General features: G+C 47.5%; 2 protein-coding genes across 2 annotated transcripts; one reads left to right on the top strand and one right to left on the bottom strand.

Annotated features, from left to right (window-relative positions):
• The first annotated feature begins 1,605 nt into the window (after positions 1-1,605).
• LOC124682424 lies at positions 1,606-5,345 on the top strand. Its single transcript, XM_047217111.1, has 3 exons — positions 1,606-1,887; positions 3,346-3,471; positions 3,553-5,345. The coding sequence occupies exons 1-3, from the start codon at positions 1,606-1,608 to the stop codon at positions 5,113-5,115; spliced, it is 1,971 nt and encodes a 656-aa protein (XP_047073067.1). The 3' UTR covers positions 5,116-5,345.
• Positions 5,346-5,783: 438 nt separating this feature from the next.
• LOC124682423 (cysteine-rich PDZ-binding protein-like) lies at positions 5,784-8,373 on the bottom strand. The gene is made up of 4 exons (XM_047217110.1): positions 8,338-8,373; positions 8,073-8,190; positions 6,266-6,357; positions 5,784-6,001 (listed from the first exon to the last, which is right to left on the bottom strand). The coding sequence occupies exons 1-4, from the start codon at positions 8,351-8,353 to the stop codon at positions 5,937-5,939; spliced, it is 291 nt and encodes a 96-aa protein (XP_047073066.1). The 5' UTR covers positions 8,354-8,373; the 3' UTR covers positions 5,784-5,936.
• Between the last annotated feature and the right edge of the window lie 5,920 nt (positions 8,374-14,293).

The raw sequence follows: 14,293 nt of genomic DNA, 5'->3' as shown, positions 1-14,293 counted from the left end.
TTACTGCGATAAACTCTTGCGAGCAAGTCACAATTTCCAGTGCGAGTTTGAATTGACAACTCGGCTTGTTAAGGCTTTCAAGTATTCTTTGTCTCACCTTGTGTCGAATCAATAAATTGGGTTTACTTCCCTCGATATTCTTTGTCTCCCCTTGTGTCGAATCAATAAATTGGGTTTTACTTCCCTCGAAGACTGTTGCGATCCCCTATACTTGTGGGTCATCACCCATGTCCAGAGCTGCATCGCCTCAGGTCCTTAGCCGATTTTGGGGGGGGGGGATATTTTGGAAATATCCGGCCCGGATTATCCGGCCCTGGGGAAAATCCGGGCAAATGTCCGGGCAATTATCCGGCCCATGTCCAGTGAGTACTGAGCCACAAATCCTCTAGTCCTTAGCCGAAAATTGGGGCCCGGATATTTTGGAAATATCCGGCCCGGAATATCCGGCCTGGTGATCCTGTTATAGCTTCTTTTTGACACGTCTTACCACATCCATCACACATATACATGTATCTATATAATCCCTGTACCACTTAATCAAACATTGGTGTATCACATACATTGACATCAAACACACAAAACATATTATGAGAGATGTTCTTTCAGCCGCCCAGGTCGGATCGGCCCGCTCCTCGGCGTCGAGGTCAGCCCGTCGGGCCTTGATGGCGTCCTTCCAGCGCTCCGTGCCCGGCGTCGGCGGCGGCGGGACGCCTATGCCGTTCACGGCCATCTTCCATCCGCCGCTGCTTGGCAGGCGCATGTCCGGCGGTACGGGATATCCCGCAGAGTACAACGCCCACGCCTCCTTCACGGTGATGCTGCCGCGGCCGAAGCCGTTCGCCACGGCGATCTTGCGGGAGGACGACGACATTGCTTGGAACGGCGAGGAGAAGATCTGGGGGAGGCGAGGAGAAGATTTGGGAGCGGTGAGAGATTGGGATGAACCGCAGGGCCTCTTAATGTACAGCGGCGGAAGGCGAAGCGGCAGCGGGTGGTTGCACGCAATAACGCCGGCGCAGACGGCCACACGGCCATGCACGATGAGACGCGTCCCTGCGTCGTCTGGGAAAACTGGGACGCCATTAACGTCGCTCGACCAAAGGTAGGCGACGGAGTTTTAGGCTTCCGAGCCGCCGACGCGTCGGTCTCGCCACGTCTCGCCTCGCTTTTCGTTGTGTCCGGCGTGCCCGGAGCGTCCCCTGGGGGCGGGACGGCCTCGGGCGCCGGATATCGTATCGAACCGCGCCGGACAAAAAACAGGTTTAAAGAACGGGCTGGAAACGTTGTTTTATCTGGCGCGTCCCAAATCGTTTTGGGGGAGACGAGTGGAGATGTTTTTAAGCAGTGAACAACGGTGTGGGTATAACACTTTTCTGGCCTGATGTTTCAGTTTTGCACTTTTTGTAGTGAAAAATGAAAAATAACCTCCTCTCATTAATTCCACCTTCCTTACAAGTCCCAAAACAACCGTGCTCCTTCCTCCTTTATTCACCCCCTCACACTCCTTCCTCGCCCACCTATCATTTCCCTCACCTCACCGCCGCCCCCTCCAACGGGAAACTCTCCCCCATGCTCACACCGCCGCCGGAACCCTAGTCCGCCACAATGCCGCGCTCCGCCGCCGCCACCGCCTCGCTTCGCGCTCCCAGCCGCCGCCGCCGCCTGCTCAAACCCCCCATCGCCCCCGCATCTGCCGCCGCCAGCGGCCGCCGCGGCGGGCCCAGTACCCCGAAGCTCCGATGGAGCGTCCGGGAGAGCTACGAGGCCGCGCCCGAGCAGAAGGAAGCCTCCGTGAGGCGGCTCGCCGCCGCGGTGTGGCGCCTGCGGCCACCGGAGGAGGAGAAACCCGCCGCCGAGCGCCAGGCGGACGCCCGTGTCGGCCTCGAGGTACGTACAGAATCCCACGCCACCTTTCCCCATTACACACACACACAACGCTAAACCCTAGGCCGCTCGAGCTAAGCCCACGCTCGAATTCTCGCTACCGCCGTCGCCAATCTGGCGCGCCGGCGGCGAATCTGGTGCCCGCATTAAAGCGCGCCATCTCGTGCACCGCCGTACCTTCGCGCCCGTGGCGGGCAGCAGTTAATGGGCCGGCCGTTGCGACGTCCGTCCGGAGCTTCCAAATCGAAGCATAGATCCCCCAAATTTATTGGTGTTTAGCCATCGTTAGGGGTCGCATTTATTGGGCCGCCCGCCCATGGGCGCGTTTCCTGTGAGCTACACTAATCTTGCTCGTGTGATCTTCCCTATCGGCACCCACCTAGGTGGGCCCCGACCTTGGCATTGAATCACAGTGTACACCTCGTAGTACCTTGTCCTGCCGATGCTGTTGATGCAGGAGTAATCGGTTTGTCTCCTGCTGTTTATTGGGGCTGCCACTTTATTGGGTGCTTAGTGGAGTTGCTATCACCTCACCAGGTGGTTTAGTGTAAGTTGTGTAACGTACTGGTGGTTGGATTGAGACAAAAATTGTACTGATAACTTCTCTCTCACAATTTTCTCGACTCATATTTGTACGATCATTCCATGATGGTGGAAAATGTATGTAAAGTGCCTAATTATTACAATGCGGTAGAAACTTTCTCACAGTTTAGTCAATTAATTATGTAAAGTGCCTAATTATTACAATGCAGTAGAAACTTCCTCACAGTTTAGTTAGTTAATTATGTAAAGTGCCTAATTATAACTAGTTTCAGCTACCATGCTGCTCTGTGTTGGGATTCAGAAATGTCCGACTCTTGGATCTCAGAGGGTTGGCTCATGCTGGTTTAATTTGGACTTGGAGAGGATGTTCTTGGTCAGGTTTGGTGAAAAAGTCTCAGACCCAAAGCAGTGCAACTTACTGATGTTTAGGGCATGTTCAATGGGAGGCGCCTGTTTAGGCGCTTGCGGAAAAAATAACTGAAGGGCCAACCTTAGCGTCCTCGGAAGAGTCGATGGCTCCAACGCTACAAGCGCTATGGATATACCTACCTCCCATCAAAAGCTGAACAAAAACAGCTAAAGCGCCGACGCAAAAGTTAGCAGCGATGCCAGAGTATTTCCTGGGATCGATCGGGAATCAGCCGTAACGACCAGGATATCTTTCCTAGCGCCTCCTGTTAGCGTCTGCGTTGTACATGGCCTTATTGGCACATCTATATAGAGTTGTTTTGTTTGGAAGCTTTTTGTTGTTTTTACCGAGAAGTTATGATACGATGTAGATCTTAGTGTGCTGTCTAATTTCTTTAGCAATATGACATGTTGCTGCTTCAGCCAGATGGAAATGAATGATGATTATTTGTTAGCCGTTGACAGTTTATCAGTCATGTATTCACTTGGACGCATTTACTTGTATGGCAGCATATACCAAGACATCTGCAAGCCCAGCTTCTCAGAAAGGATCATCTTGGTCACAAACATAGTCTGAAGGTTGAAACTTCAAGCCCCAATTCCGTCTTGGAGCGACACAGTGGAGAGCTCCAGAAGGTAAAGCTAGAAAATACTTGCACCTCAACTGGTGTTGTTTGTGCTATGCGGCAAGTTTATTTTGTGGTTTTACTTGCACAGGTTCAACTTCATCTTGCGTCAGCTTTGATGCCTATCACCGGCTTGGAGAATGCAACAAAGTGGGAGTCTGACAGCGTAAAGGGGGTTGAATTGGATGGTGCATATGTGATTGCCAGCCAACTTAATCACATTGATAAACAGCAAGGGGATACTCATGCTGATAGTCTCCAGATGGAGCTTCAGCGGGCACAAGATAGGGTGGGCAAGCTAGAAGCCGAACGGGTTTCTGCTAAGAAGCAACTTGACCGCTTGTTCGACAAACTGAGGGAGGAGAAAGCAGCTTGGAGGAGGAGAGAACACAAGAAGGTTCAGTCCATTCTTGAAGACATGAAGGCAGACCTCGACCATGAGAAGAAGAACCGGAGGCAACTAGAGACGATAAACTTGAAGCTTGTTGATGAGTTGAAGGAGGTCAAAATGGCAGCTAATAATCTGTTGCAGGAGTACGACAACGAGAGGAAGACGCGGGAACTCACTGAGGAGGTGTGCAACAAACTGGTGAGAGAGGTTGAGGAATACAAATCTGAGATTGAAGTCATCAAGCGGGACTCTCTGAAACTCCGGGAGGAGGTGGATGAGGACAAAAAATTGCTACAGATGGCTGAGGTGTGGCGTGAAGAGCGGGTTCAGATGAAACTTGTGGATGCAAGGCTCACTCTTGAAGACAAATATGAGCAGTTAAGCAAACTGCAACAGGATGTCGAGGTTTTTGTCGCCTCTTTCAATTGTATCAAGGGAGATAGCACTATAGTACGAGAAGCAGAGAACATTATAAGGGAAATTGAGTCAGTCAGGGAACAGGAGGTCGAATTCAAGTATGAGCCGCCTGCAGCATCGGAGGACATACTATCCATATTCGAGGAGCTCCGCCCCAGCGAAGAGGGTGGGAATAAGGAGACATGCCGTAAGCAGCACAGCCCTTCAGTACACGAATCAGAAATCCAAGAAGCTAACCCAATGGCTGACATATTCCTGGAAAACCCAACCAAACTGTACTCGAGTAGAAGCCATTGCGAAGACAGTGAAACCGAAGATGGCAGCAGCTGGGAGACTACAAGCCACGAAGATTTGCAGGGTTCAAGCTTTTCTCAGAACGGAAACAGAAGCGAACCTTCAGTCAACAAGATATGCGACACAATCTCCTGGACGAGTGGGAACGATTCGGAGGATGGGCTGAATGAGCTGAGCAATGTGTACCTGGCCGACATGAAACAGCAACACAAGAAGAAACAGACGGCAATATCAAAGCTCTGGAGGTCTTCCCCTCAGAAAAACTGTGAAATCCACGAGGAAGATGCCATGGAACCGGTAAACTCGATGGCTGGCAGGCTATCAAATGGCGGTATATATTATGGTACCGAAGGTGGGGATCGGGGAGTGGGACTCAGCTCCCCAGGCATGGAACGGTGGAGCTCGCCGGACTCGATGAACAGCCAGCTTAACCGCGGCTTCAGAGGCTGCATGGAGCTGGTCCAGAGGCAGAGCCTGAAGGCAAAGCTTCTAGAAGCCCGGATGGAAAGCCAGAAGATCCAGCTTCGCCACGTGCTCAACCAAAGAACCTGAAGGAGGGAAGAGTGAGATGCGCTCAGTTTACGCCATGAAATAAGTCCAAGGACACGATTTACCCTGCAGTTCTCTCTTGTAACGTAGTCTACTTCATTAGCTAGCCGTATGTAGCCTGATCTAGCCGTAGTTGATGCTGTCCGATTTGTGTTAGTACATTTGACAGGCTGTAGTGTCGTGTCGTCGTTGCTGTATAATTGTAGCACTAAACTGCATTGTTCAAACGAACTGCCATTGATAATCAAGAATTCTTCTTTATTCATGGGAATACACCTTTATTCATCGAATAAGAGCTGCATAATCAGGAATCCTTCTTTGTTTCTGCAAAGCATTACACTTATGCTGAACTGCAGTAATCCTTTCCCCCAGCGCCTGTATTGAGTTCACTGGTTCACAATAACTGAAAAATCAAGGTAAGCAACAGTTTTGTGTTTACTTCTTATTTACTGTAGGTCATTCATGTCGTGGATTAAACTGGTGGTACTTCAACGACATGCACATGCCAGTAAGCCAGTTGCTAAGCCAAGATGAAACTACTAGCAAACACACCAAGCACATTTTCTCGGCCTGGCTCACAACTGGCTGAAAGAACTAGAGATTCACATCGTTGTGTCATAGAAGTACCTGTATTTGAATTCTCGGAGAAAGCCGCTCATGTTACAGAATTGTTAGCCAAGTAAATGGTTTTTTTTTCTTAACGCATAGAAGTATCTTTCCACAGTCATGTCGTGAGTACAAGCCCTTACAAAGTTACAAGTTAAACATAGACAGACAGCTACAGGATTATCCTTGACAGCTCATAAGCTGGCAATGTCATAACATCATACGTTGCTTTGCTTGTACAACTTCGTGTCCAGAACTTGCTTTCCGCACATTGCACACACCCCTGAAATAAGCCAGTAACACAATCAGAATCTGGGGAAATTCAAACGGTAAGCTTGTTCTACAAACTCTTCTACAGGAAAATATAGCAAGTGAACTAATATGCCTTTTATTAGTACAAAATTACGTGGTTATGTACAGATACCAAGATCGCAAAATAGCTCATGCCATACTTAGCAGACAAACTTAACATGCCCACAACAACCACAGCGGAGGGAAAACCAACACCTCGTGGTGTGCTAAAGGAGTTAACTGTTTCCATGCTTACCTTTTGAATAGGCACAAGTGTGGCAGTATTTGCCGTCCTGGTGCACCTGTTGCTTGCAGATTACACATTTGGTGTTTCCATATGGAGTCCACCTGATATTAAGCAGCAGCAAAGAGTTAAACCACATTCACACCATATTATCTTCCAACAAAAAATTGAATAGATTGAAGTTAATAGAAGCAACAGAGAAATTCATGTGGACATAACCCTACGTAACACTAGCACGAATCTAGAAAACCATCCCACACTGTTCACTCTACACCCCAAGATTATCAAAACATGCAGAGATAATGACCCACATCCTAAACCAGCCCGTTTTAGCCGATGTGGCATCTCATTCCAGTGAAGTGGCACCCTAAGGCAGATATAACCTACCAGTACATCTCTCTAATTCCTGTGAAAACACACAAAGAACTTGACAAGAGATGTCATCCCCTCTATTCAGTTGTATCATCTCTCTTCTGTCACAACGCCCCGCACCCACCCTCACATCTCACCACGGCTGATACCCATTGGTCATATCAGCACAGTGCGTCAAGACCATTCACAAAATTGTGGTCCCTTCTCCATATCCATATTAATCCCTACCTCTTATTGTACAACACGAAATGAACATGTATATTCATATTCCACTTTTTTTTACTTTCCGCCGTCATTTATATCCATTACCCCAGTGTATGTTCAGATAAATGATAGTATGGAAATGAATATAACTAGAACGAAAAGTCCCCCTTGATAAATTTCCTTTTCCTGTATGTAGCTTCTGTGATCCAGATCTTCAGCACTTCAAAACTTCTTAATAATAGTACTTAACTAATTTTATTTAATGAGGCAACCTTGTGGTTAAATTCAACACACAAATAAGGCCTTGCATCGGAAAAATGCAGTAAGCTCACCCTAGTAGATAAGGCGACTGCACATGATTCCAAATCGTGGAACTGTTGCCAGCATGATTTAGATAAGAGAAAAATGTGTTCATATAGATGGCCTTTCCTCAAACTTCCTTTTGGTGGCTCCAACCACAAGTATACCAGATTGGTACCGGAATTCAACCATAAGGCGATTATTAATCAGTGCGGATCTTTGCATGATGATCCATAGTCTCCTTAACCACATAACATCCCCTGAATCAATTCCAAGATCAAATCTCCTGTTACTCTACAGCAACTGATTTGATATATTAGCAATGCCCTTGGTAGCAAGTGAATCGGTCGCAACGACTATTAGCATCTAACAAATGCCAATCTAATCATCAATCCATGGTGGGATCTATTCCTAAACTTCCCCCAGATCCTCCATCAAACCAATCAGACCAACACCCAGATTCTCATCACCAATACTACAAAGCAATTATAATCAGTGTGGATCTTTGCGTCATCATCCATCATCACCTTAACTACCAAATAACCCCCTCAACTGATTGCCTATTACTCTACAGCAACAGATTTGACATATTATGGATGCCCTAGGTTAAGAACCTCCCAAATTATTGGCATCATTCCATTCCAGTACTACTTTCTTTGACACCAGCAAGTGAAATCAACCGCAACGATGGTTACCATCTACGGAGTATTAAACAATGCCCAGGTAATCATTAATTCGTGGTGGGATCTATTTCTCAACTTCCCCGAGATCCTCCACCCCACCAACCACACCAGCACCACCGAGATTCCCATCACGGATGCCACAACCGGGACAGACAGGACCGCACGGAGACCAGAAGGGTTCCGCTCAAATTAGAGAATCGTAGCTTTCAGCGTGGAAGGAACAAGGCGGTTTGGAGTGGGGGAAGGGGGCTTGAAGGGACCTGTTCTTCTTGGAGAGGAGCTTGTTCTCGTTGATCTTGCGGCCGCCGCCCTCGAGGGTGTTGCTGGCGCCCTCCTTCCACTTGTCCGGCACGATCACCTTCCCCAGCTTCTTCTCGCCTGCGAAAAAAGGGGGCCGCGCGCACGCGCACGGCTTAGGTCATCCATCTGGGTGGCGGAAGAAATCGACGAATTCGAGCGGAAGGGTTTGCTGATCCGGGAGAAGAGTTGGGCGTAGAGGAGGTGAGAGGAGAGAAGGGTTCGTACACTTGGTGCACACCATCGCCGCCGCCGCCGGTGGTGGTGATGATCGGGGTTCGGCAGGAAGAGAAGAGGAAAGAGGAAAGAGGAAGATGATAGGAGAGGGATTGGCTTCCGGTCGTGGGTCGGACCGACTCGGCGACCAACTTCGGTGTAGGAAAATAATATTCTTGCGAGTACCGACCGAGGGTGGCCAACGGGCCGACACAACGCCCCCCTCCCTGCACGGCCCATGGGAGTTGTAAATAAATGGGCTGTGTCATGCCGGTACAAAGGCGTCGCCATGGCCCAGTAGCTCGTTTAACTCTTTCTTGGCTGCTTTTTCAAAAAATAGGAAAAAACTAAACATGTTGGGCAAAGCACGGGGCTGTCAGACAAAGACAAGGCACATGCGTCGGGCATGTACAATGGTTATATCTTAGCATTGCTACGTAGGATAATTGATAATGTGGAGAAAAGAGAAATAGAAATAAGAGGTTTGTCTTCTCTTAAAACAATTTATCTCATCACTTTTTAAGGAAGCTCTCATTACTAGAGATAAGACTATAAAATAATCAATTATACATCATGTTGTCTCATTATATCTAGATTACGTGGCGGGACTAAGATAAGACTGTCTTATCAACCATTATTCATGTCCTAAGAGCATCTTTGAAAGGACGAGATGTCGCCTAGAGGAGGGTGAATAGGCGTTTTAAAAACTCTTACGGATTTGGCTTGTAAGAATGCGGAATTAAACTATGTTTATTCTACAAGCCGGTTAAGCTGAGCGCGTCATATGCCACTCAGCAAGCTCGCGAGAAAATAACGCGAGATGTCCCTAGCGTTTTAATTCACACGTGTATTAGCAATTTTTTTGGGAATACTTGGGGATAGACACGTCCAAACCGGTTGAAACCTGGCGTACCGAACAGCTCAGCGGGTATTTGTGAGGATCTAGAGCTATTCTGGAGAAACTAAACACCCCAATCCACTAAAAAACCGGTGTGCCGAACAAGCACAAACACTAAATATACTAGGCTCAACTAAGTGCAATAACAACAACTAGAGCTAAGCAAGATAGGCACAAGATATATGTAGCTCAAGTGATAGCAAGATATATGTACTTCAAGCACGATGGCTATCACAAGGAAAGTAAGCTCGGGTATAGAAATAACTGAGGCACGCGGAGACAAAGATGTATTCTCGTGTTCACTTCCTTTGCAAGAAGGTACGTCACGTTTGGAGGGGTGAAGATCCCACGAAGAATTCCCCAACGCCACGAAGGCTCACCCTATTCTTCGAGTCAAACCCACGAAGGATAATTGCCCTTTCCTTATGGTTAGCTTTTCCTCCACTCCGGAGATGGCAAGCTCCAAAACCACTTCACAAGCTCCACGAACGAGAAGCCCGGGGCTCTTCACAATCTTCCTTGAAGAGATCACCGGAGCACCAACCACCAAGCAAACTAGGAGGTCTCCCTTCAAGAGTAACAAGCTCACGGTCTCTCACTCGAACTAATCGTGGTGAAGATCTCAACACTATGTAATGATGCAAAGCAAGAACACTAGAGGTGTTGACATCCTTCACACTCAAATCCTACCAAAGCAACAAATGCTAGGATGAGATTAGAGAGGAAGAACAAAGAGGAAATCAACAAAGGGTTCCCCTCACTTAGAGGAGAAATAGATTGGTAGGGAATGTAGATCTATATCTTCTCTCTTAGATCCCTCAAGAATGAGCAAGAATCATGGGGGGAATCAAGAGATAGGGCAAGTTCTTCAAAATCAACAATGGAGGAGAGAGAGTGGAAGAACTTTACAGCCCAAGGTGGAAGAAGGGACATTTATAGCCCAAGCCGAAATATAACCGTTGGGGAAGTGACCAGCTCAGCATCAGTCGAGGGAGCAGGTCAACCGGGCCAGGGGCCGGGCAATCCGGTCCAGGGGCCGGTCAGACCGGGCCACAGGCCGGACCATCCGACTGACACCGAATCGTGCGCCGGGCCGAGATCGGGGCAAGACCAGGACTTACAGAACCTGCGTCGGGGAGGCCGGTCCACCACCTGGTCAGACCGGACGAGGGGCCGGACCCGGTAGGTCCAAACCGGACCTCATGCCGGACCAGCACCGGGAGAAGCTGGAAACCTTACTGGATAGTGCCACGGCCGGTCCAACCGGGCCAGCTGGTGCCACGGCCGGTCCAACCGGGCGTGGGACCGGAAAATGCAGGACCCCTAAAGACCTTTTCTATTCCTTTTAAACAGAAAATGCTCTTGAACTCCAATTGACATGAAACCAATTTTGTTGGAAATATGGAGACTCCTCACAGGATATTTTTAGAGATTCTAGAGAGGGAGTCTCCCACCGTCAAGAAACGGTGAAGACGTCTAAACTTGAAAATGCAATAGAAGATGCATGCGGGTTCCGTTTTCGATGAATTTGGGCTTGTTGTAAAGCTAGCAACAAGCTCAAGAACCTCACACAGAGAAATACCAAGAAGTAATAGGAATACGCAAAGTTTGCAAAGGGTTGAGCTCCCTAAGACGATGTGATCAAGTTACCCAACTGAAAGCCCCTCTTGATAGTGTGGCTATCTATCCTATAATCCGGTCTCCCAACAACCACCTTGAGACCGGTAAAAGGTAAACCTAGCAAGGCCATACCCTTAGCATCTAACAAATGCCAACCTAATCATCAAATCATTGTGGGATCTATTACTCAACTTCCCGAGGTCCTCCATCCAACCAATCAAACCAATACAACAAAGCAACTATAATCATTGTGGATCTTTGCGTGATGGTCCATCATCACCTTAACTACCAAATAACCCCCCTCAACTGATTGCGAGAAAAAAACACCTATTACTCTACAACAACAGATTTGACATATTATCGAAGCCCTAGGTTAAGAACCTTCGAAATCGGTGTCATCATTCCAAAACTACTACTTTGTTTGTCACCAGCAAGTGAAATCAATCGCAAACATTGTTACCATCTAAACAATGCCCAACTAACCATCAATTCGTGGTGGGATCTATTTCTCAACTCCCCCGAGATCCTCCACCCACCAGCCATACCAGCACCGAGATTCCCGACACGGATGCCAACCAGGACAGACAGGACCATACGCAGACCAGAAGGATTCCGCTCAAATTAGAGAACTGTAGCTTTCAGCGTGAAAGGAACAAGGCGGTTTCGAGTGGGGGAAGGGAAGGGAAGGGAAGGGACATGTTCTTCTTGGAGAGGAGCTTGTTCTCGTTGATCTTGCGGCCGCCGCCCTCGAGGGTGTTGCTGGCTGATACGTCTCCAACGTATCTATAATTTCTTATGTTCCATGCTACTTTTATGATGATACACATATGTTTTATACACACTTTACATCATTTATATGCATTTTCCAGAACTAACCTATTAACAAGATGCCGAAGTGCCAGTTCCTGTTTTCTGCTGTTTTTGGTTTCAGAAATCGTACAAAGGAAATATTCTCGGAATTGGACGAAATCAACGCCCAGTATCTTATTTTTCCCGGAAGCTTCCAGAGCACCGAAGAGGGGACAGAGGGGAGCCAGGGGGCCCCACCCCACAAGGGGTTCGGCAGGAAGAGAAGAGGAAAGAGGAAAGAGGAAGATGATAGGAGAGGGATTGGCTTCCGGTCGTCGGCCGGACCGACTCGGCGACCAACTTCGGTGTAGGAAAGGATTCTTGCGAGTTGCGACCGAGGGTGGCCAGCGGGCTGGCACGACGTGCTCCCCCACCCGGCACGGCCCACGGGGTTTGTACATATAAACGGGCTATGTCATGCCGGCACAAAGGCCTCGCCATGGCCCAGTAGCTCGTTTAACTCTTTCTTGGCTGCTTTTTCAGAAAATAGGAAAAAACTAAACAGGCCATGTTCGGCCAGCACGGGGCCGTCAGACAAAGACAAGGCACAGGCACGGCCTAAGAGCATCTCCAACAGACGTGACGCGATAAAACAATTATACAACGCTGTTTTTCAATTTTAGCACGCGTGTTTGCGAGGCATTGCAGTCGATTCTAGACGCTGTAAAATGCAGCGCGCTAGCGCATGATAAAACAACAACTAAAAAGCGCTATGAAGATCAAACACAATCAAATATAAATAGTTTATTACAACAGTACAAAATAAAAATTAATTATTAATACAACAAACTGTGAATAAATGAAATACAACAACTACAAATAACATATAATTACTGCTACCCATTCCATGTCCAACACTTTTCGATCAGGTTATTCTGAAGGTCAAGATGAGTTTCCACCTTCCGAATAGCTTTGTAGGAGGCAATAAACTTGTCAACTCTATCTTCTCTCCTATGCACTCGAACTGGTCGGCCCATCAACTCATAGGGCAACTAGTTATTGTCTTGACCGCGCTCATCTTCAATAATCATGTTAAGCATGATGGTACATGCATTCATGATGTACCAAAGAACCTCTTGGCCCCAAAATCTAGCCGGTCCTCTAACAGTAACAAATTAGGCTTGAAAATTTTCAAATGATCACTCAACATCTTTCCTTGCCGCCGCTTGGGCATTGTGGAATTGAACTTGTTTCTTACCAGATAGTTTCACAACTAGTTTCACAAAATGTTTGCACTTTGGGTAGATGTCGTCGGCTAGCAAGTACCCAAAGTTGTATGTAAGCCTATTGGCTTGAAACTGAACCGGTGGAGTATCACCCAAAGCAATTCTGCTCATTAAGGGTGACCGTTGGACAACGTTGATATCGTTCAACGTACCGAGCAATCCGAAAAAATCATGCCAAATCCAAGTTTCATAGTCGGCCACAGCTTCAAGGATTATGGTGGAATCCTTTTTGTGCCCTTTGAACTGTCCATGCCATGAGGCAAGACAATTATTCCAACTCCAATGCATACAATGGATGGAACCAAGTATACCTGGAAATCCACGATTCTTGTTGAACTCAAGAAGCCTTGCTGTATCAGCTTCATTGAGTGCTCGAAAATGAACCTCGCCGAACACCTTCACCATTGCAACGGCAAAGCTCTTGACACACTTGATAGCTTGGATATCTCCTATTGCCAAATGGTCATAAACTAGATCTGGTATCCCGTATGTCAACATGCACAAAGCAGCGGTGACTTTTTGCTCCATACTATGCCCTAGTTCTCCAGTGATATTCTTCCATTGTTCAAAGAACTTGTCGTACTTCCTGAGCTCCTGTACTTCCTGAGCTCCTCTGCAATTTCAACAAACGAGCTAATTCAATAAAAGCCAACCCATACCTTCAAACACCTTGCGGGCGCTCTGGATGCAGAAAGGTCGCGGCGGTGATTTGGCGATTGCAGGGAAGAGGCGCCTTGTCGTTTTTTCCGCGTCGGACTCGCCTGGTAGGCGTCGTGAATCCGTCGGAAAAGAAAGGGATGGATGCTTCAGTAGCGACGGAGCTCGGAAGTTTCAGAGCGGCAGTTGGACTTCGCGCGCTCGTCTTTTCTTTACCGCGCGTGGTGCCGCATGCGTCAAATATCCAGCGCTCTAGACTGGAATTTCGCGCATTGTGGAAAAATTAGCGCGTCATGCGTCTGTTGGAGCGAATTATTTCGACGCCGGCGTGCTAAACAAGCGGTTTTTACCGCGTGGACAATTCGAGCATCAGTTGGAGATGCTCTAACCTTTCGCATCGCCGGAATGGATGGAGTATGCCAAAATTCCACTTACCATTACTCGGCGCATTTTGTCCATATATCTGGCAAACCTAGTATAGCCCAAAAATAATGATATTTATATTGTTTCATGGACCTTATAGGATTTAGATCAATATCATGTTTCACACTACAGTAAACATAGATGAAATTGAGAAAGATATGTCTGCATAAAAAAATTCATCCAAAAATGTGTCTTATTAAATCCTTAGGTAAAAGAATCGAAGAAATTTTGTGAATCAAACGACCATAGGACAAAAAAAAAATCGTTAGGCACCGCTCCGACATGCTCCATGGAA

This window comes from Lolium rigidum, chromosome 1 (assembly GCF_022539505.1).
Source record: "Lolium rigidum isolate FL_2022 chromosome 1, APGP_CSIRO_Lrig_0.1, whole genome shotgun sequence".
Lineage (NCBI taxonomy): Eukaryota > Viridiplantae > Streptophyta > Magnoliopsida > Poales > Poaceae > Lolium > Lolium rigidum.
This window is presented reverse-complemented; position numbering and strand designations above follow the sequence as displayed.

What these genes read in the sequence shown, in the direction of transcription:
- LOC124682424 (XM_047217111.1), top strand. Translation starts at nt 1,606, where the DNA reads ATGCCGCGCTCCGCCGCCGCCACCGCCTCGCTTCGCGCTCCCAGCCGC. An exon ending in ACGCCCGTGTCGGCCTCGAG is followed by an intron (nt 1,888 to 3,345) that starts GTACGTACAGAA and finishes CTTGTATGGCAG; the next exon opens with CATATACCAAGACATCTGCA. An exon ending in ACAGTGGAGAGCTCCAGAAG is followed by an intron (nt 3,472 to 3,552) that starts GTAAAGCTAGAA and finishes TTACTTGCACAG; the next exon opens with GTTCAACTTCATCTTGCGTC.
- LOC124682423 (XM_047217110.1), bottom strand. An exon ending in CTCCTCTCCAAGAAGAACAG is followed by an intron (nt 6,358 to 8,072) that starts GTCCCTTCAAGC and finishes GCTTAATATCAG; the next exon opens with GTGGACTCCATATGGAAACA. An exon ending in CACTTGTGCCTATTCAAAAG is followed by an intron (nt 6,002 to 6,265) that starts GTAAGCATGGAA and finishes GGCTTATTTCAG; the next exon opens with GGGTGTGTGCAATGTGCGGA.